The following is a 22,666-nucleotide window of genomic DNA, read 5'->3' on the forward strand; positions in this document are numbered from 1 at the left end:
CAAACATGGTGCACCTAGATGTAGCCGAGTAGTGGTTGAGGCCGCAGACACGGATGTGTTCATGCACTGTGTAGCTCATTTCACTGCACTGGGTACAAGGAGCTATGGTTCTGTATTGGAGGTAAGGACAAAATCCGGTTCATGGCCATCCATTCCATCATTGAGAATATAGGCCCAACATTGTGTGACATCACTTCCTGCATCCAATGCACTAACAGGATGTGACATGACAAGTTCCCCATCAGAAGTTGGTAAAAAGAAGCCTTCAGCATTCTCAAAACCAGCTAAGAGAATAAAGCCGCTGTTGCTTCTGTTGCTGTACCTGCTTCAATTAGCTGACCACTCGCTGACCATTCTGATGGTGTTGCTTCCACTACTCAGTGGTTATCAGGAATGTAGTACCTACCACTCAATGTGGGTAAGAAGTGGGTAACAAATCAAAGACGACATTTTTCAGGCTGAAACGATGACCAAAAAACCAGCCCCAAGAGGTCTTGTGAAGTTAGTTACCTGTTAGTGTTACTGTACAAAGTCTACCTGTAGCCAAACCAACTGTACACGTTGCGTGCACGGCCTTACCTGTACAGGGGACCCAATTATACATGGGTCATATTAATTAACTGTGCACTCGGTAGAGGAAAATTATCGTATTCGGATTTTCACCAAAATGGAATAATTTCGTCCTCGTCACACACCCAGGTGTCCACCAAGTTTTGTCCGAATCCGTCTATAACCTTTTCAGATGATTATGATGACGACGATGATGATTGATGATATCAGGATGATGATTAGGATAAAGGATTGAATTGATTAATGATATCCATGGACTCTGCCGCTGTCATTGACTCGGAATCGTGATGGTGGGTCGAGCGACTCCATTTTCAGAGGGTCCTGGATCTCCATCTCCGACCCTACATGGAGTCCGTCCAGCCGATTAGGAATTCCAAACCAACGAGAACAACCAAATTGTAATCTCACGCAGACACAAACAATTCAGTTGCACAACTACACTGTACTAGGACTAATCTGTACGCCTATCTTCGCCGCCTCATACAGTATTGTGTCGTTTCCCGCGGAAAGGACAAAAAACGCTTCGCAGGCCCCGCCTCCTTTATCGTGATTGGCCCGCGGTGACGCGACCGAGAGTTCGGCGTCCAATGGGCGCGCGTATCCGCAGATGTATGCCGGACCGTTGCACTCGCGAGCCACGTGCTCGTTTGGGCGTGTGTGCGTTTTGCGGCCATGGCTGCGGCGGTAGCGCACGGGGATTCGTGCTGGCAGGATTCTCAGCACTTTGCGCTCGTCGTGCTCGGGGACATCGTGGACGTACTGGCCCGGGAAGAGGCGGCGGCCGATCTGGAACGAGGTAACGGACATGTTTGTTGCTTCGTTTGGCTCGGTGGGTGTTTGTGAAATGTCCCGACACCCCCACCCGGAGCGTCCCTGCAGGGGGAGATTTTGCAGATTGCCATTTGTTGTTGTCGATGCCGCAACCTTTTAAGGAGAGTTTATTTTTCCCCTTCCAGTGCCTCTCCCTCTCCTCCGTCTCCTCCGTCTCCTGTCTCCGTTTGTCTTTGCTAATCACTAGGGATAGTGGGTTTTCCATGCGTGGGAAGCTGGTTTGGTTTGTCAGGAGCAGATCGTACCCACATGACCTTGTGACTTGGAAGACGATGAAGAGTATTAAATATAAAGGTGACATTTCCTGACTATCGATCACTACATTTTGTCGAGGCCAAAGCCGTGATCGATGTGAGTGAGCTTCATGGATGCTCAGAACAGTATTCGCTGCTTTATGATTCCCTAGTCAGAGTTGGAGGGGGGAGGGGGCTGCGCTGCACAGTTCGAGATAGCCGCGGGGGGGGGGGGGGGGGGAGGTTGCAGAGTTCGAGATAGCCGCGGGGGGGGGGGGGGCTGCAGAGTTCGAGATAGCCGCGGGGGGGGGGGAGGTTGCAGAGTTCGAGATAGCCGCGGGGGGGGGGGGCTGCAGAGTTCGAGATAGCCGCGGGGGGGGGGGGGAGGTTGCAGAGTTCGAGATAGCCGCGGGGGGGGGGGCTGCAGAGTTCGAGATAGCCGCGGGGGGGGGGGAGGTTGCAGAGTTCGAGATAGCCGCGGGGGGGGGGCTGCAGAGTTCGAGATAGCCGCGGGGGGGGGGGGGGAGGTTGCAGAGTTCGAGATAGCCGCGGGGGGGGGGGGGGAGGTTGCAGAGTTCGAGATAGCCGCGGGGGGGGGGGGCTGCAGAGTTCGAGATAGCCGCGGGGGGGGTGGCTGCAGAGTTTGAGAGAGCATTGCGGGGTGCTGCAGAGTTTGAGAGAGCATTGCGGGGGGGGGCTGCATAATTCGAGATAGCCTTGCGGGGGGGCCGCATAATTTGCGATGGCCTTGCGGGGGGGTGCATAGTTCGAGATGGCCTTGCGGGGGGGTGCATAGTTCGAGATGGCCTTGCGGAGGGGGGGGGGGCTGCATAGTTCGAGATAGGCTTGCGGGGTGGGGGTACTGCAGGGTCGAGGTGGCCTTGCGGGGGGGGCTGCAGGGGTCGATGTGGCCTTGCAGGGGTCGAGGTGGCCTTGCAGGGGTCGTGGTGGCCTTGCGGGGGGCTGCAGGGGGCTGCAGGGGTTGAGGTGGCCTTGCGGGGGGCTGCAGGGGTTGAGGTGGCCTTGCGGGGGGCTGCAGGGGTCGAGGTGGCCTTGCGGGGGGCTGCTGCAGAGTTCGAGATAGCCTTGCGGGGGTGGGGGGCGGGGCTGCATAATTCGAGATTGCCTTGCGGGGGGGGGGGGCTGCATAGTTCGAGATGGCCTTGCGGGGGGGGGCTGCATAATTTGAGATGGTCTTGTGGGGGGGGGCTACATAGTTCGAGATGGCCTTGCGGGGGGGGCTGCATAATTCGAGATAGCCTTGCGGGGGGGCTGCATAGTTCGAGATGGCCTTGTGGAGGGGGGGCTGCATAATTCGAGATAGCCTTGCGGGGGGGCTGCATAACTTGAGATGGTCTTGCGGGGGGGGCTGCATAGTTCGAGATGGCCTTGTGGAGGGGGGGCTGCATAGTTCGAGATAGCCTTGTGGGGGTGGGGGGCTGCAGAGTTCGAGATAGCCGCGGGGGGGGGGCTGCAGAGTTCGAGATAGCCGCGGGGGGGGGGCTGCAGAGTTCGAGATAGCCGCGGGGGGGGGGCTGCAGAGTTCGAGATAGCCGCGGGGGGGGGCTGCAGAGCGAGATAGCCGCGGGGGGGGGCTGCAGAGTTCGAGATAGCCGTGGGGGGGGCTGCAGAGTTCGAGATAGCCGCGTGGGGGGGGCTGCAGAGTTCGAGATAGCCGCGTGGGGGGGCTGCAGAGTTCGAGATAGCCGCGGGGGGGGGGGGCTGCAGAGTTCGGGATAGCTGCGGGGGGAGCTGCAGATTTCGAGATAGCCACGGGGGTCGGGGGGGGGGCTGCAGAGTTTGAGATAGCCGCGGGGGGGGGGGCTGCAGAGTTCGAGATAGCCACGGGGTGGGCTGCATAGTTCGAGATAGCCTTGTGGGGGGGGGGCTGCATAGTTCGAGATAGCCGCGGGGGGGCTGCAGAGTTCGAGATAGCTGCGGGGGGGGGTTGCAGAGTTCGAGATAGCCGCGGGGGGGGGGGGGCTGCAGAGTTCGGGATAGCTGTGGGGGGAGCTGCAGATTTCGAGATAGCCGCGGGGGGGGGGGGGCTGCAGAGTTTGAGATAGCCGCGGGGTGGGCTGCAGAGTTCGAGATAGCTGCGGGGGGGGGGGGGCTGCAAAGTTTGAGATAGCCACGGGGGGGCTGCAAAGTTTGAGATAGCCACGGGGGGGGGGGCTGCAGAGTTCGAGGTCGCGGGGGGGGCTGCAGAATTCGAGATAGCCGTGGGGTGGGCTGCATAGTTCGAGATAACCTTGTGGGGGCGGGGGGGGGTCTGCATAGTTCGAGATAGCCTTGCGGGGGGGGGCCTGCATAATTTGAGATGGTCTTGTGGGGGGGCTGCATAGTTCGAGATGGCCTTGCGGGGGGGGCTGCATAGTTAGAGATAGCATTGTGGGGGGGCTGCAGAGTTTGCGATTGCGTTGTGTGGGGTGTGGGCTGCAGAGTTCGAGATAGCCTTGCGGGGGGGGGGGGGGGCTGCAGAGTTCGAGATAGCATTGTGTGGGGCTGCAGAGTTTGAGAGAGCATTGCGGGGGGGGGGGGGCTGCAGAGTTTGAGAGAGTATTGCGGGGGGGGCTGCAGAGTTTGAGAGAGCATTGCGGGGGGGGCTGCAGAGTTTGAGAGAGCATTGTGGGGTGCTGCAGAGTTTGAGAGAGCATTGCGGGGTGCTGCAGAGTTTGAGATAGCCTTGCGGGGGGGGGGGGGGCTGCATAGTTCGAGATAGCCTTGTGGGGGGGGCTGCATAATTCGAGATAGCCTTGCGGGGGGGCTGCATAATTTGAGATGGCCTTGCGGGGGGGGGGTGCATAGTTCGAGATGGCCTTGCGGAGGGGGGGGCTGCATAGTTCGAGATAGGCTTGCGGGGTGGGGGTACTGCAGGGTCGAGGTGGCCTTGCGGGGGGGGGGGGGGGCTGCAGGGGTTGAGGTGGCCTTGCGGGGGGCTGCAGGGGTCGAGGTGGCCTTGCGGGGGGCTGCTGCATAGTTCGAAATAGCCTTGCGGGGGGGGCTGCATAATTTGAGATGGCCTTGCGGGGGGGGTGCATAGTTCGAGATGGCTTTGCGGAGGGGGGGGGGCTGCATAGTTCGAGATAGGCTTGCGGGGGTGGGGGTACTGCAGGGTCGAGGTGGCCTTGCGGGGGGGCTGCAGGGGTCGAGGTGGCCTTGCAGGGGTCGTGGTGGCCTTGCGGGGGGCTGCAGGGGCTGCAGGGGTTGAGGTGGCCTTGCGGGGGGCTGCAGGGGTTGAGGTGGCCTTGCGGGGGGCTGCAGGGGTTGAGGTGGCCTTGCGGGGGGCCTGCAGGGGTCGAGCTGGCCTTGCGGGGGGCTGCTGCATAATTTGAGATGGCCTTGCGGGGGGGTGCATAGTTCGAGATGGCCTTGCGGAGGGGGGGGGGCTGCATAGTTTGAGATAGGCTTGCGGGGTGGGGGTACTGCAGGGTCGAGGTGGCCTTGCGGGGGGCTGCAGGGGTCGAGGTGGCCTTGCGGGGGGCTGCTGCATAGTTTGAAATAGCCTTGCGGGGGGGGGGGGGCTGCATAATTCGAGATTGCCTTGCGGGGGGAGGCTGCATAATTTGAGATTGCCTTGCGGGGGGGGGGGGGGGCTGCATAGTTTGAGATAGCCTTGCGGGGGGAGTGCATAATTCGAGATAGCCTTGCGGGGGGGCTGCATAATTTGAGATGGTCTGTGGGGGGGGGTTGCATAGTTTGAGATGGCCTTGCGGAGGGGGCTGCATAGTTAGAGATAGCATTGTTGGGGGGCTGCAGAGTTTGCGATAGCGTTGTGGGGGGCGGGGGCTTCGAGATAGCATTGCGGGGGGGGGGCTGCATAGTTCGAGATAGCCTTGTGGGAGAGGCTGCATTGTTCGAGATAGCCTTGCGGGGGGGGGGGGGGGCTGCATAGTTCGAGATGGCCTTGTGGAGGGGGGCTGCATAGTTAGAGATAGCATTGTGGGGGGGCTGCAGAGTTTGCGATAGCGTTGTGGGGGGCGGGGGCTGCAGAGTTTAGAGATCGCCTTGTGGGGGGGGGGGCTGCAGAGTTCGAGATAGCATTGTGTGGGGCTGCAGAGTTTGAGAGAGCATTGCGGGGGGGGCTGCAGAGTTTGAGAGCGCATTGCGGGGGGCTGCAGAGTTTGAGAGAGCAATGCGGGGTGCTGCAGAGTTTGAGAGAGCATTGCGGGGTGCTGCAGAGTTTGAGAGAGCATTGCGGGGTGCTGCAGAGATTGAGAGAGCATTGCGGGGTGCTGCAGAGTTTGAGAGAGCATTGCGGGGTGCTGTAGAGTTTGAGATGGCCTTGCGGAGGAGGGGGGGGGGCTGCAGAGTTTGAGATCGCATTTCGGGGGGGCTGCATAGTTCGAGATAGCCTTGCGGGGGGGGCTGCATAGTTCGAGATAGCCTTGTGGGGGGGGGCTGCATAGTTCGAGATAGCCTTGCGGGGGGGCTGCATAGTTCGAGATAGCCTTGCGGGGGGGCTGCATAATTTGAGATGGCCTTGCGGGGGGGGGGGGGCTGCATAATTCGAGATAGCCTTGCAGGGGGGCTGCATAGTTTGAGATGGCCTTGTGGAGGGGGGGGGCTGCATAGTTCGAGATAGGCTTGTGGGGTGGGGGTACTGCAGGGTCGAGGTGGCCTTGCGGGGGGGGGGGGCTGCAGGGGTTGAGGTGGCCTTGCAGGGGTCGTGGTGGCCTTGCGGGGGGCTGCAGGGGTCGAGGTGGCCTTTCGGGGGGCTGCAGGGGTCGAGGTGGCCTTGCGGGGGGCTGCAGGGGTAGAGGTGGCTTTGCTGGGGGCTGCAGGGGTCGACGTGGCCTTGCGGGGGGCTGCAGGGGTCGAGGTGGCCTTGCGGGGGGCTGTGAGCTCGACGTGGCCTTGCGGGGGGCTGCAGAGGTCGACGTGGCTTTGAGAAGGAAGATCAGTTGAGTTTTGAATGCGAAAGATGAAAAGTAGCTGGTTCAAGACGGTAGCGATTACTTTATGGGGACGGTTTCAAGTGATGCAGAAACGAGGCATCAGTTGCGATGGTGATCGTCATGTAACCGGAAGCGGAACCGAGGACGTGCATCACGTGATCCACCGTTTGTTTGTTAATTAATTAATTTTGTATGACTCTCTCTCTTTGAGAGGATGGTTTACACATACTTGGGAAATAACCCTTGGCTGGCACTCATTGTAAGTTTCCTTGCAAGGAACTTTCACTCGGGAGGCCATTAGGCCCATCAATCGTGCACAATTGTTGCCAACCTGTGGTTGTTATATCCGTTCTCTATCCTTTGAATGTCGAGGAAGGAAGCAGCACGTACTACTTTTCGTGTTTTGCATGACTCAGCAGGAGTCGTCCTCAAACGCCGAACGTCCCAGGCTTGCAGTGGATGCCCTACCCGTTACGTCATCAAGGCTGGTTACCTCCCTCTCTCCTCTAGTACTCTGACTTCACGCAATATTGTGGGTTATTTTAGCGCGGCCACCGTTCTGTATCGCCTAATTGAGTGAGGGGTCTGCTTGTAGTACGGCTGAGGAAAATCTGCTAATTTGGGTGACTCCTGGGTCATTCCTGCATGCTGACACACATCCTGTGAGTGTGCGTGAATGGATTCTGCATCCCTTTGATGGCTCGCGTCACCCTTTAGGAGGGCAGGAAAGCTCTGCTCGTTTTTATGAATTTATATCGACTCAATTTAAGGGTTTGCCATTGGATTTTGAAACAGAACCGAACAGCCGCATACCTGCAGTGAAATTTGAGGATTCCGACGTGTTTTTGTTTTGTGCGAAACGCAGGAATGAAAATTAATGAAGCGAATGAATAACGACAGACGACGTCGAGGAAGGAAAACCACCATTCAATGTTGCACACCTTTGGGATACAAGATGGTGTGTGTGCATGCATGTTACAAATCCACGTCCATTGATGCCTTGTTAGCACTTCCTCGACCTCGTTGTACAAAGCATCATGAACGCCCCGCTGTTCTCGGGCCGACATCTTTTCCAATTCCCCGGAGCATGGTGCCAGTCCGCTTTTAATGAACCCATTGTAACAAAGGCCAGCTGGAATGTTTGCAAGGCCACAACTGGGAATGACGTGACATGACATGACGTTGAGTTGTCACCTCGCAGCTGTGTATTTGAAAGCAGCTGTGTCGCTTCGCGGTCCGGACTCGCCATATAACCTCCACAGCAATTGCGGTGTGGTTGCTGAAAACCTGAAATTGTTTCTGCTTTGCCTCTTGGTGATGCGGCACGGACAGGCATGTGTAATTGTGAAAAACCCAATACTTCCGTTGATTTCTGAGGTATTCTCCTGCTTTGGATGCGGTTGTCCCAATCGGTGGAAGCTTTCTCTGCCTTTCAACATGTGTGATGTTTTTGTTCTTTTGTGGGCATGGGTTTGCTCTGTTGCAGTGGGGTTGTGCCATTGAAACGGTGCTCCCTGCAGCGTAGAGCAGGAATTTGTAATTTGGTTGGTGTAGCAGCGATAACTGGCTCACCCTTCTCAAAACACCACTTATTTGGTCTTTTATATTTGATCTTTTCAGATGCAGGTCTAAATTAAATATTTCTGGTCGAGGGTCCTACTACTGCAGGTTGGAGTTCCGGGTCTCTGGGGTGGACCCGAGAGAGAAGCCCGGATGTTCCTAAAGCGTCTCGCCTGCATTTTCAGCCATTTCTGACCATTGAAACATTTTGTTAGTTTTTAAGCATATCCTTATCTTTAAATAAATAAATAAAAATTTGACCAACACTTCAACCATTATGAACAGTTACGTTTTGTAGCCGACTGATTCCGGACTGTACCCCAACCCTACCCAATCTCTTGTTCTTGTCACATCCCCAACTCATTCGTCTATTTTTGTCATAATCCATCCACAACTTTTTGAAATATCATGCCATGTATTGTTTTTTGGCCCCACCCCTCCCTCAATGGTGACGAATCACTTTAAAATAAAAAAATAATAAATTCTCGGATCCAGATCTTCCCCAAAATCGAATCGATTCATCCTTGTCAGACACCCACCCTGTGCACCAAGTTTTGTCCGGATCTGTCCATAAGTTTGAGATATGCTGCTCGCAAACAGACGGGTCAAAACATAACTGCCGTCGACCTTCGGTGGTGGAGGTAATAACATGTCTTGGAATACTACACGAAAATGACGCAATGCCCAACCTGCGAAATATCAGTTTAGGAATTTAACCCCAGACAGATCAAAGCGTAAGTGTACTCACTATGCACGACTGTCCACTATGTTGCCAGTTTCCATAATTTCCTGTTCCACTCTGTTTTCTCACTTGCCACCATCTTGATTTCCAGCACATCCCTTAAAGCTGGCCGGAAACACTGATTTGTTTCCACCATTATGGACGGATCCGTTCACATTAATGTGCCCATTGTAAGCAAAGGTCCAATTCAAATTTGAACCATTGTAGATGAACGCAACGATTAACAGAATACCCCCTTTGCAGGGTTGCGATCTTGGCCTGTGCAGCCGGAAGCTTGTGACTTGGACAAGGAGCTGAAATTGTTCATCTCTCGCCATTCTGCTTGGCCTCACTCTGAGGATAAAGGTGAGGCTGCTGACGTTTCATTTCGCCTGCAAATTGCTTTTCCAAGAATGATGCAACTTTCTCGCACAATACTGTTTATTTATTTATTATTGTTTGCCAAATTTTAACCTTTATTTTCCATAATATCCTTCATCCATCATGTAGCCAGGCAGCAGCCTCTTTCCTCTCTTCAGATTTTGATAAAATCACGAGCTAGGCAAACACTTGGAATGTCTTTCAATCTGCTCGTACCTGTCCTGCGTGCCTTTGGTACATCACCTGTGGTGAGGCGGTTGCCTTCAGTCGACTAGCCTTCGTTTCCGAGAAGGAAAGTCCAACCGAAGGCACCCTCCGGTCATTCCACAAAGCCTGGAACACGTGTGTCCACTCGGGAAAACCGGGAAACATCTCGCCAACCTCGACAGCTGAACTCCTGAAACTTGTCTCCTTTTAAAACCCGGTTGCACCTCGTTACGTCTGTCACTCTGCATTCCTTCCCACCCTTCAAATGGCACCACAGCCGATTCTGTTCGTGAGAAGGCCGAATGCCTCAATTGTGTTTGCTTCCAAATCTTATCTACCCAACTCCTCACTCCCTACACCCGCCCTACCCCTCTCATACCCAACTGGTTCCTGAATACTATCTTTCACATTTGAGAAGGTGGAGCGGTTTCTTGGAAGCCAACGTCAATTCTGCAACAGGTCCAGAAGGCATCAGCACATGTACATCCTGACTCACTGCTCATCTCCAATCTTTAAACCCCCTCCGCCCTCTCCCCTCCCTCTCCAAACGCGTGGAATTAACATCCTCAGTCCTTCCCTCCAGGTTTTCAAGACAGCTGGTCACCAACATCTCAGATCATCCCCCATTGACAATCCTGATCTTTTCTACCCCCATTAATCCTCCAAAGCCACTTCTCTCCAATTTTATTTGTTTCTTTATATAAATTTCCTTCCATGTCTGTGATTGTGTGTAGTTTCATCCATCTTGCTCACCCAGTGTCCTCCATTGGCTCATTTTTTTCCCATATCCATTATCTGTCCAAGTCTCCCTCTATTTTGTCCCTCAGCTCTGCTGTTAGTGTCTCTCCTTCTGTTTTTTTTTTTTGTTTTTTTTTTCGTTCTGTTCTACATCCTCCACAAGCCCCGGTTTTTCCTTTATTTTTTATTTTTCCTCTCCCACCTCCCCCACAAGTTTCTTCCCATTTGTTTAGTTGCGCTTTATAATTGTAATAATTGGTTTAGAATGTCTGGGGCTCCTTTTCCTGTTAATAGCCGAAGCGTTTGTTTGAAGATTTATTTGTTTGACATAACCGTAATGTGATTTCTCCAAACCTGAACATGAACGAGGTATTCAAAATACTCAAATACTTATTATACTGTATGGTGAAGCATCTCTTATAAAAATTTACTTTACGGTAATTTCCAGTCACCCGGTGCATCTTCTGAGTGCTGTATCATTGTGTTCCAACCCCCGCTCCCTCCGTCCCCCGTCCGCCCCGGTCAAATCACAAATTTTATGATTTAACACTCCTTCCGCTCACTTATTCATTTGATCTTATTGTGTTGGCAAGGTAAAGCTTGGCTCTTAATGGTAGCTATAAATCATTGGCGTGGAGTGGCCGGTATTGTGATTTCTGGCTCTACGAGAAGGCATGTGGCCGTTAGGCAGGTTTTACACATACGAAGACCATTCGTCGTTTGTTTCTTTAAACTTATATTTATTATCCAGTTTCACTTGGTCAATAAAGGGTTTAAAAGTGTAATTTGACAAAAAATAAAAAATAAAAAATAAGAATGCCGCATCTGCATCAAGGTCAGTTTATCATCTTTGCGTTATGCCATTGGTGGATTTGTGTTCAAGGTCTGTAGGGAGCGTGCTGCAGGAAATGACAAATGTTTTCTGTGCTGGATAATTTCTCTGAGCGAGCTGTGTACCAGTTGTTGATGCTCTCAGAAAATGTTTTGTGGAGCAATTTGGAGTTTCTAAAGTGGAGAGGAATTTTCTTCAGGTTGTCTTCGTATTAATAACCCCTGCCTCCCCCCTCACTTTCGGCCGTTGTTGGCACAGTTCACATTTTGCTTGGGAGTCATTTGAAAGGGGATTAAAATACACCTGGAAGAGGTGCTGCGGATTAATCACGACGTACCGAATTGGTGGTCTTCTGCCTTGTTTCTCTTTAAAATTGATTTTGGCTTTGGGTGGGTGTATATATATATATATATATGTATATTGTTACGGACCGCGGATAAGATGTTAATTTGCCGAGCGGATGGCGCCGTGGCCCGAACCGTTTTTACAATGACGAGACCCGATCCTGAAACGTTGGCCAAATCGTGCCACAGATATTCAATGAGGAAAAGACAAAGACGACACGGATGTGAAGAAGAAGAAGAAGACAAAAAGGGTTTGCAATACGAATATAATTTATTACTATGTACAGGACCAAAGAAACCAAGGAAGAAGGAAAGATAATAAAATAATTTACAGAAGAAATCAAGGAGACACAGTGCAATGCTAGCTTACCTAAAGTCTTAATTAACCCAGGACAAGACACACAAAACGGACTACGAGCAAACTCACACGAATGGGGATGATGACCGGAATGGCAGGAGGTGGGTGGCTGGAGGGGGAGGAAGGCACGGAGCTGGCTGGAGCTTGATCCTGCACGGGACGTCGGGCTGGACCTCGATGGCCGCCGATGCCACCGATCCTGTGGTGTGCGCGGGGTAACGGGTCGGAGCTGCCTGGTGGAGCCAACGCTGCTGGTGGGGGGGTCTGGCGTGACAGGTTCTCTCTCCCTCCCTCACAAACTCGCAGGACTCTCTTCAGGCTTGTCTGTGTTCTGATCTCCTCCCTCCTCCACTCTCCCGGGGGCGTCTCCCGCGGGTTATATAAGCCCCACCCTTGACCCTTTTGCGAACCTCCCCCAAACGTTCTCTCTCCGCCCTCTAAAGCCAACCCCTCGTTCTGGGTTGGTCGGCAAGGGCTGGTTCACTCCTCCCCTCTATGACGAGGTGGAGACACGCCTTTCTTCCCCGACCTTACCTTGTGGCTAATGGTGGTTTTGGGGCGATTCGAGCTAGCCCCAGCCAAATGGCAGCAATGGCGAATGAAGAAAACCGCCCAAATGCAGTTGGCAATTGCAGCAAACCTGGCAAACCTGGCAAACCTGGCACTTTGAAGATGCCATGTCGGAGGGATCTATCTTATTTAATGCAGTGCAATGGAGTGTCAAATTAATGGAAGACAAGGCCTTACCCTACTACACAGAATAAGGAAATAACTGTCAACAAGGAGGAAATCTATTATTGGCTACGTGGGTGCTTGTGAAATAACTACGGGCACGACCTTTGACCTTTATACAACAACAAATGGAGGAAGGAGGGTCCATAATAAAACAATAAAATAAACACAATCCTCATATCCACAACAATATATAATAGTCACGTGAAAAAGTAAGTACACCCCATGTAAAGTTTTGACTTTTTCAACATATTTCAACATACAGCTATTTGATCTTCATTTCAACAATATCGATAGATAAAGGTGATTATAATACAACAAATATCATGAAACATTTACATTTTGTAGTCCATTGTACAATTTAAATAAACATAAATGCAAATTTCGCATGTGGAAAAAGTAAGTACACCCTTGGCTCTAATAGGTGGTATTGCCCCCTTTGGCAGAAACAACCTCAAGTAGGTATTTCTTATAACTGTCTACCAGTCTCTGACATCGACTGGGAGAAATTTTTGCCCACTCCTCCATGCAGAATTATTTCAGCTGTGTGATGTTTCAGGGGTTTCTTGCATGCACAGCTCGTTTCAAATCCCCCCACAACATCTCGATGGGATTTAGATCCGGGCTTTGACGGCCATTCCAGAACCCTCCATTTCTTTCTTTTCAGCCATTCCTTGGTGGATTTATTGGTACTAGGGCATGCCCGTACTATATATATATCTAAAAGTATATCCCCCCCCCTCTATTTACATGCAATGGTTTGGTCCAAAGCGAACGGCTTGCGAGTACGGTGACAATCCCCCCCCTCTATTTACATGAAATGGTTTGGTCCAAAGCGAACGGCTTGCGAGTACGGTGACAATCCCCCCCCCTCTATTTACATGAAATGGTTTGGTCCAAAGCGAACGGCTTGCGAGTACGGTGACAATCCCCCCCCTCTATTTACATGAAATGGTTTGGTCCAAAGCTAACGGCTTGCGGAGTTTGATAAAGAAATCGCCATCGCGTGCACAAATGCGCAGGAAAGCGAATGAATCGCAAATTAGTTTTAATTAGTTTTAAAACATAGTTTAACGCCCGAGCGAGTTTAATGCAATCGCAAATCGCATCGCAAAGCGAAAGAATCGCAAATTAGTTTTAATTAGTTTTAAAACATCGTTTAACGCCAACATAGCGCCAACATAGTTTGCCGACGGGAAATAAATGAATACGCTCTCAAATGTGCCATCCGAGGCAGAGTCTGTTCGCCACGTTCGGCACACGTGATAGCTCGCTGCTCTCTGATTGGTTGAATCGTTTTTTGGACATAGCTCGGTAACTACTTCTGCGATTAATTTAAAACCTTGAAAAGGCACATCCTCGGGTCCCCAGCAATATACCTGGCAAGTTTAAAGTATATCGGACCCGTGGTTGTCGAGAAACAGCGGTCACAGACAAACACACACACACAGACACACACACACACACACACACAGACACGCACACACACACACAGAGATTGCTGGAATTATAGATAGATGTTTAGGGTCATTGTCATGTTGCAAGGTCCACCTTCGGTTGACCTTCAACTTTCCGACAGATGGCCTCACATTATCCTCAAGCACCCTCTGGTACAATGAAGAATTCATAGTTGATTCTATGATGGTGAGCTGCCCAGGCCCTGATGCAGCAAAGCTGCCTCAAACCATAATATTTCCACCACCATGCTTTACAGTTGGTATCAGGTTCTTGTGGTCAAATGCTGTCTTTGGTCTTCGCCAAACATGTCTTCTGGTACTGTGGCCAAATAGCTCTACCTTTGACTCATCTGTCCAGAGCACATTGTTCCAGAAGTGCTGGTCTTTGCCTGGGTGTTCATTGGCAAACTTTAGTCTTGCCCTGAAGTTCTTTCTGGACAGCAAAGGTTTCCTCCTGGCACACCTCCCATGTAGATCAAATTTGTGCAGCCTCTTTCTAATGGTAGACTCGTGCACTTTGACAACAGTGGCAAGAGCTACCTGTCGGTCCCGTGATGACATTCTGGGGTTCTTCGAGACTTCTTTCAGCATCTTGCGGTCTGCTCTCGGGCTGAACTTGCTGGGGCGGCCTGGCCTGAACAAGTTGGCAGTTGTTTGGAATCTTCTCCACTTGTAGATGATCTTCCGGACAGTCGAATGATTGATTTCAAATTGTTTGGAGATCTTTTTAAATCCCTTCCCAGACTCTTAGGCATCTATAACCTTCTTTCTGAAGGCCTCAGACCTCTTTTGATCTACGCATGGTGATGCCACACACTTCAACAACAAACACTTCAACAACAAACACTTCGACAACAACGAGCAAACCAAACTAAATGTCTGAGGTTTAAATAAGACAGGTTCCTCCAAGATCCTCTCACGACGTTCGAATCATTTGCACCTGAGCTGGTGCACCTGATTCTAATTTTAGGTATTTGAAGTAGTGATAAATGTAGGGGTGTACTTACTTTTTCCACATGCGAAATTTGCATTCATGTTTATTTAAATTACACAATGGACTACAAAATGTAAATGTTTCATGATATTTGTTATATTATATCACCTTTATCTGTCAATATTGTTGAAATGAAGATCAAATAGCTGTATGTTGAAATATGTTGAAAAAGTCAAAACTTTACCGTGTGTGTGTGTGTGTGTGTGTGTGTGTGTGTGTGTGTGTGTGTGTGTGTGTGTGTGTGTGTGTGTGTGTGTGTGTGTGTGTGTGTGTGTGTGTGTGTGTGTGTGTGTGTGTGTGTGTGTGTGTGTGTGTGTGTGTGTGTGTGTGTGTGTGTGTTTTTTGTAAATCGGGACACCACTACAAAAGGAGAAGTAGAAAACGGGGAGAAACACCAACAGCAGGGTCAAGTAACAAAATAGATTGAGTAGGACAAACAAGGGGTGTGTTGGGGGAGGGTATGGTGATCTGAGATGGTGGTGAACAGCTGTATAGGAATTATACCTGGAGGGGAGAATGAGATTGGAGAGAATGTGGAAGTTGGTTCCGCAGGTGGGAAAACAGGAATGAACTGGAATGGCACTCGGTAGAGCGCATGCCTCCACCAGGTTGAACATTTTGTATCCAATTGATGGACCAGTTCTGCATCTGTGCCTTCATTCACAATCTAATCAGCTTGTTGTTATAATCTCCCCAACTCGTCGACCTCGGTTTGTTGTAATCCGTCCACAACTATTTGAAATGTCATGGTAAATATCATTTTTGCCCCATTTCTCAGTGGTGAAGAATCACGTAAGTTCTCATCCAGATATTCACCAAAATCTAATTCGTCATCGTCACACACTCAACCTATCCACCAAGTTTCATCCCAATCCGTCCATAACGTTTTGATATCCTGCTCAAACAAGCGGGTGAATACATAACCCCAAACCACGTGCACCATGCATAAACCTAGTTGGTGTTGCAGATGGACTGCGTACACCATGCATAAACCTAGTTGGTGTTGCTGATGGACCGCGTGCACCATGCATAAACCTAGTTGGTGTTGCTGATGGACCGCGTGCACCATGCATAAACCTAGTTGGTGTTGCTGATGGACCGTGTGCACCATGCATAAACCTAGTTGGTGTTGCTGATGGACCACGTGCACCATGCATAAATCTAGTTGGGGTTGCTGATGGACCGCGTGCACAATGCATAAACCAAGTTGGTGTTGCTAATGGACCGTGTGCACCATGCATAAACCTAGTTGGTGTTGCTGATGGACCGTGTGCACCATGCATAAACCTAGTTGGTGTTGCTGATGGACCACGTGCACCACGCATAAACCTCGGTGTTGCTGATGGACCGCGTGCACCCTGCATAAACCTAGTTGGTGTTGCTGATGGACCGCGTGCACCCTGTATAAACCTAGTTGGTGTTGCTGATGGACCGCGTGCACCATGCATAAACCTCGGTGTTGCTGATGGACTGCGTGCACCATGCATAAACCTCTGTGTTGCTGATGGACCGCGTGCACCCTGCATAAACCTAGTTGGTGTTGCTGATGGACCGCGTGCACCCTGCATAAACCTAGTTGGTGTTGCTGATGGACCGCGTGCACCCTGTATAAAGCTAGTTGGTGTTGCTGATGGACTGCGTGCACCATGCATAAACCTCGGTGTTGCTGATGGACCGCGTGCACAATGCATAAACCTCTGTGTTGCTGATGGACCGCGTGCACCCTGCATAAACCTAGTTGGTGTTGCTGATGGACCGCGTGCACCCTGCATAAACCTAGTTGGTGTTGCTGATGGACCATGTGCACCATGCATAAACCTAGTTGGTGTTGCTGATGGACCACGTGCACCACGCATAAACCTCGGTGTTGCTGATGGACCGCGTGCACCCTGCATAAACCTAGTTGGTGTTGCTGATGGACCGCGTGCACCCTGCATAAACCTAGTTGGTGTTGCTGATGGACCGCGTGCACCCTGTATAAACCTAGTTGGTGTTGCTGATGGACCGCGTGCACCATGCATAAACCTCGGTGTTGCTGATGGACTGCGTGCACCATGCATAAACCTCTGTGTTGCTGATGGACCGCGTGCACCCTGCATAAACCTAGTTGGTGTTGCTGATGGACCGCGTGCACCCTGCATAAACCTAGTTGGTGTTGCTGATGGACCGCGTGCACCCTGTATAAACCTAGTTGGTGTTGCTGATGGACTGCGTGCACCATGCATAAACCTCGGTGTTGCTGATGGACCGCGTGCACAATGCATAAACCTCTGTGTTGCTGATGGACCGCGTGCACCCTGCATAAACCTAGTTGGTGTTGCTGATGGACCGCGTGCACCCTGCATAAACCTAGTTGGTGTTGCTGATGGACCGCGTGCACCCTGCATAAACCTAGTTGGTGTTGCTGATGGACCGCGTGCACCCTGCATAAACCTAGTTGGTGTTGCTGATGGACCGCGTGCACAATGCATACACCTCGGTGTTGCTGATGGACTGCGTGCACCCTGCATAAACCCGGTTGGTGTTGCTGGTGGATCCAATTATTGTGACCTTTTTGTGAGGATGATCAGGAGAGGTTTCTGCTGAAGTCTTTCATGAACCGGCTGACAAGGCCCGACTTTCAACTGAAGGTGGTAGGAATTTTGTCGTAATTTCTTAATGGTGCTGGCGATGGCTTGCCTACTCTTTCATGAAGGACAATGTACGCCCACCAACTAATGTCGACAGACGGGATGCCTGTTTAAAGTCCATCCGTGGGCCAGCACACACATTGATGAATTACCCTACCTATGAAACACCAGGATGGCCGTTTGTGGCTGTCGGGATTTGAACCCCGGCTAGATAGCTTAGATGTGAGTATGTGTATTTCTCGGCCAGCCTGGGAAACGTGGTTTTATCAATGGCATTTAACAGATTCGGGAACAATAGGATGCGATACTGACCGAGTCGAAATCAGTGGCATTGACATTTCTATTCTGGCCAGGTGTCTCAAAAGCTGGAAGTGACGCGGTTCTCAGAGGGCCTGAGGGTGGGGCAGGAAAGTTCATTGATTGGCCACCTTGTTTGGCAGCATCGAGCAAGGAAGCAGCACGTAACCTTTTTTTTTTTTAGTGTTGGTCGCCTCCCAGTTTTCCCGGAGGGGACTATAGGTTTGCTGCTGTCTGTCCTTCCCACCTGTGGTTTTCCAGACTTTTTTTTCCCCCATACCCTTTAACATATTTAACTGAAACTTGGAACATGGCTTTATTATAATAAGTTACAGAATAAGCTCGAGTCGGCATCGCATCATCTGGAGGGTACTCTGTGATTTATGATTAACCCAACATCGGACGCTGAATGTCCTTACAGAGATCTCGTTCCCATTCGGCCTGTATCTGCCCGTTCGGCCTGTTCAGTGTAACTGAGAAATCGAGTTCTTTCCAGATTGAGCTTTCCAATTTCCAGGAACACTGGTGTGAGGATTCGCAAGACTCAGGGAAGCACCTTTTGAGGAAATGATCGCAGACATGATGGCTACCGATGATAAAACCAGCACAATGCCCGGTCAAATCTATGCCATGCTAAGCAGGGCAAAGTCCATGACATGTTTGAAGTTATGCTCCTTTAATGAAGGCAAAATTACAGTGAATACATCAGCTCTTGAGGAAATGTGAAAATTACAAACTACTTAACGACGATTGCCTGACACTATTTGTAGCAGCATCACTGCGTCAACGCTTACTGTCGTATTTTAATACGTCTCCGAGAGAACATCACAAAGACTTGCACGACTGTCAGATTGCAAGATTTTTAGATGTGTTTTCTCACAGAAACTACACCAAAAATTTCATTTGAGTGGCATGACATGTCGCCTCCAGAAATAAAGCTGCATCGGCAATCTCCACTTCGTCTTGAGATGTACAATTTATCTAACTGACAACCCACATGACGGAAACGGCTGCTGTCCTCAAATCTATTATCTGTGTTCCTCCAGCAACTCCCTGGACCCAAAGCCTCTCTCTCCATGCCCCACACCTCTCACTCTCTCTTCCTCTCTTCCTCTCTTCCTCTCTTCCTCTCTTCCTCTCTTCCTCTCTTCCTCACTTCCTCTCTGCCTCTATACCTACCTCTACGCCTCTATACCTACCTCTATGCCTCTATACCTACCTCTACGCCTCTATACCTACCTCTACGCCTCTATACCTACCTCTACGCCTCTATACCTACCTCTACGCCTCTATACCTACCTCTACGCCTCTATACCTACCTCTACGCCTCTATACCTACCTCTACGCCTCTATACCTACCTCTACGCCTCCCTCTCCTCCTCTCTTCCTCTCTTCCTCTCTTCCTCTCTTCCTCTCTTCCTCTCCGCCTCTATACCTACCTCTACACCTCTATACCTACCTCTACGCCTCTCTTCCTCTCCGCCTCTATACCTACCTCTACGCCTCTCTTCCTGTCTTCCTCTCTTCCTCTCCACCTCTATACCTACCTCTACGCCTCTCTTCCTCGCCACCTCTATACCTCCCTCTACACCTTTATTCCTCTCTTCCTCTCTTCCTCTCTTCCTCTCTTCCTCTCCGCCTCTATACCTACCGCTACACCTCTCTTCCTCTCTTCCTCTCTTCCTCTCCGCCTCTATACCTACCTCTACGCCTCTCTTCCCCTCTTCCTCTCCGCCTCTCTTCCCCTCTTCCTCTCCGCCTCTATACCTACCTCTACACCTCTCCTCTTCCTCTCTTCCTCTCTTCCTCTCCGCCTCTATACCTACCTCTACGCCTCTCTTCCTCTCTTCCTCTCTCCCTCTCCGCCTCTATACCTACCTCTACGCCTCTCTTCTTCCTCTCTTCCTCTCTTCCTCTCTTCCTCTCTTCCTCTCTTCCTCTCTTCCTCTCTTCCTCTCTTCCTCTCCGCCTCTATACCTACCTCTACGCCTCTCTTCCTCTTCCTCTCCGCCTCTATACCTACCTCTACGCCTCTCTTCCTCTCTTCCTCTCTTCCTCTCTTCCTCTCTTCCTCTTCTTCTCCGCCTCTATACCTACCTCTACGCCTCTCTTCCTCTTCCTCTCCGCCTCTATACCTACCTCTACGCCTCTCTTCCTCTCTTCCTCTCCGCCTCTATACCTACCTCTACGCCTCTCTTCCTCTCTCCCTCTCCGCCTCTATACCTACCTCTACGCCTCTCTTCTTCCTCTCTTCCTCTCTTCCTCTCTTCCTCTCTTCCTCTCTTCCTCTCTTCCTCTCCGCCTCTATACCTACCTCTACGCCTCTCTTCCTCTTCCTCTCCGCCTCTATACCTACCTCTATGCCTCTCTTCCTCTCTTCCTCTCCGCCTCTATACCTACCTCTACGCCTCTCTTCTTCCTCTCTTCCTCTCTTCCTCTCTTCCTCTCTTCCTCTCCGCCTCTATACCTACCTCTACGCCTCTCTTCCTCTCTTCTTCTCCGCCTCTATACCTACCTCTACGCCTCTCTTCCTCTCTTCCTCTCTTCCGCTCTTCCTCTCTTCCTCTCCACCTACCTCTACGCCTCTTCCTCTTCCTCTCTTCCTCTCTTCCTCTCTTCCTCTCCGCCTCTATACTACCTCAACTCCTCTCTTCCTCTCTTCCTCTCTTCCTCTCTTCCTCTCTTCCTCTCCGCCTCTATACCTTCCTCTCTTCCTCTCTTCCTCTCTTCCTCTCTTCCTCTCTTCCTCTCCGCCTCTATACCTACCTCTACGCCTCCCTCTCTTCCTCTCTTCCTCTCTTCCTCTCTTCCTCTTCCTCTCTGCCTCTCTTTCTCTCTTCCTCTCCGCCTCTATACCTACCTCTATGCCTCTCTTCCTCTCTTCCTCTCCACCTCTATACCTACCTCTACGCCTCTCTTCCTCTCTTCCTCTCTTCCTCTCTTCCTCTCTGCCTCCATACCTACCTCTCTTCCTCTCTTCCTCTCTTCCTCTCCGCCTCTATACCTACCTCTACGCCTCTCTTCCTCTCTTCCTCTACGCCTCTCTTCCTCTCCGCTTCTATACCTACCTCTACGCCTCTATGCCTCTCCGCCTCTATACCTACCTCTACGCCTCTATGCCTCTCCGCCTCTCCACTTCTGTACCTACCTCTACACCTCTATGCCTCTCCACCTCTGTACCTACCTCTACACCTCTCCGCCCTTCCACCTCTATATCTACCTGTCTTCCTCTCCGCCGCTATACCTACCTCTATGCCTCTATGCCTCTCCGCCTCTGTACCTACCTCTACACCTCTACACCTCTCCACCTCTGTACCTACCTCTACATCTCTCCACCCTTCCACCTCTATATCTACCTGTCTTCCTCTCCGCCGCTATACCTACCTCTACGCCTCTATGCCTCTCCGCCTCTGTACCTACCTCTACACCTCTACACCTCTCCACCTCTATACCTACCTCTACACCTCTCTGCCCTTCCACCTCTATATCTGCCTCTCTGCCTCTCTGCCTCTCTGCCTCTCTGCCTCTCCGCCTCTCCACCTCTATCTGCCTCTCCGCCTCTCCACCTCTATATCTGCCTCTCCACCTCAATATCTACCTCTCTGCCTCTCCACCTCTATACCTACCTCGACACCTCTCTGCCTCTCCACCTCTATACCTACCTCGACACCTCTCTGCCTCTCCACCTCTATACCTACCTCGACACCTCTCTGCCTCTCAACCTCTATACCTACCTCGACACCTCTCTGCCTCTCCACCTCTATACCTACCTCTACACCTCTCTACCTCCATACCTACCTCCATACCTACCTCCATACCTACCTCTACACCTACCTCGACACCTCTCTACCTCTATAGTCTATACCTACCTCTATACCTACCTCTATACCTACCTCTATACCTACCTCTATACCTACCTCTATACCTACCTCTATACCTACCTCTATACCTCTACACCTACCTCTACACCTCTCTACCTCTATACATACCTCTACACCTCTCTACCTCTATACATACCTCTATACCTACCTCGACACCTCTCTACCTCTATAGTCTATACCTACCTCTATACCTACCTCTATACCTACCTCTATACCTACCTCTATACCTACCTCTATACCTACCTCTATACCTACCTCTATACCTACCTCTATACCTCTATACCTCTCTACACCTACCTCTACACCTCTCTACCTCTATACATACCTCTACACCTCTCTACCTCTATACCTACCTCTACACCTCTCTACCTCTATACATACCTCTATACATACCTCTATACATACCTCTATACCTACTTCGACACCTCTATAGTCTATACCTACCTCTATACCTCTCTACCTCTAAACGTACTTCTACCTCTCTACCTCTATTGCCACCTCTCCGCCTCTCTGCCTCTATACCTACCTCTACGCCTCTCCACCTCGACCTCTATACCTCTCTCTCTACCTCTCTCTCATCATTGGAGATTTCAATGTACAGTTCTAAATTCTTCACTTATTGACGTCGATGCAGAACCAGGGCCTACATCATCATCACAGAACCTCCTCATGAATTAGGTTCCATCTTGGACCGAGCATTCACAAACAATGACGGTTGTGTGGCTGTGAATTGACCTGTATGGTTTTCAGATCACCACATTATTATTGTTCAAATGAACTCGTCTGTGATAGGTTTTGTTATCATGATAATTTAAGAAGGCTGAAGGGATGAAAGTCAAACTTGGTACAAGTATGTATACTGTAAAGATCTAAGATTGAGGTCAAAGGTCAGAGTTCCTGCTAGGTTAATATTCTGTTACTGCACTAACTTGTGAACCAGCAGTGATGGGGTTTTGACCAAACTTGGTACAAGTATATATTATGATGCAAATATGAACTGAT

At 50.9% G+C, this 22,666-nt stretch overlaps 1 protein-coding gene across 2 annotated transcripts in view; it reads left to right on the top strand.

The window, feature by feature from the left end:
- Positions 1-1,122: 1,122 nt before the first annotated feature.
- Positions 1,123-22,666, top strand: part of LOC137420987 (microtubule-associated protein 1B) — a 61,881-nt gene continuing 40,337 nt past the window's right edge. Inside the window, exons 1-2 of one of the 2 annotated variants that reach the window (XM_068106589.2) lie at positions 1,123-1,366; positions 9,078-9,179. In XM_068106589.2, coding sequence (XP_067962690.2) covers positions 1,243-1,366; positions 9,078-9,179 — 226 coding nt within the window. In that variant the 5' untranslated portion in view covers positions 1,123-1,242. The remainder of the gene's footprint in view (positions 1,367-9,077; positions 9,180-22,666) is intronic. The other variant, XM_068106590.2, reaches the window with a different exon arrangement.

Source organism: Myxine glutinosa, chromosome 2 (assembly GCF_964187855.1).
Source record: "Myxine glutinosa chromosome 2, kmMyxGlut1.1, whole genome shotgun sequence".
Taxonomy (NCBI): Eukaryota; Metazoa; Chordata; class Myxini; order Myxiniformes; family Myxinidae; genus Myxine; species Myxine glutinosa.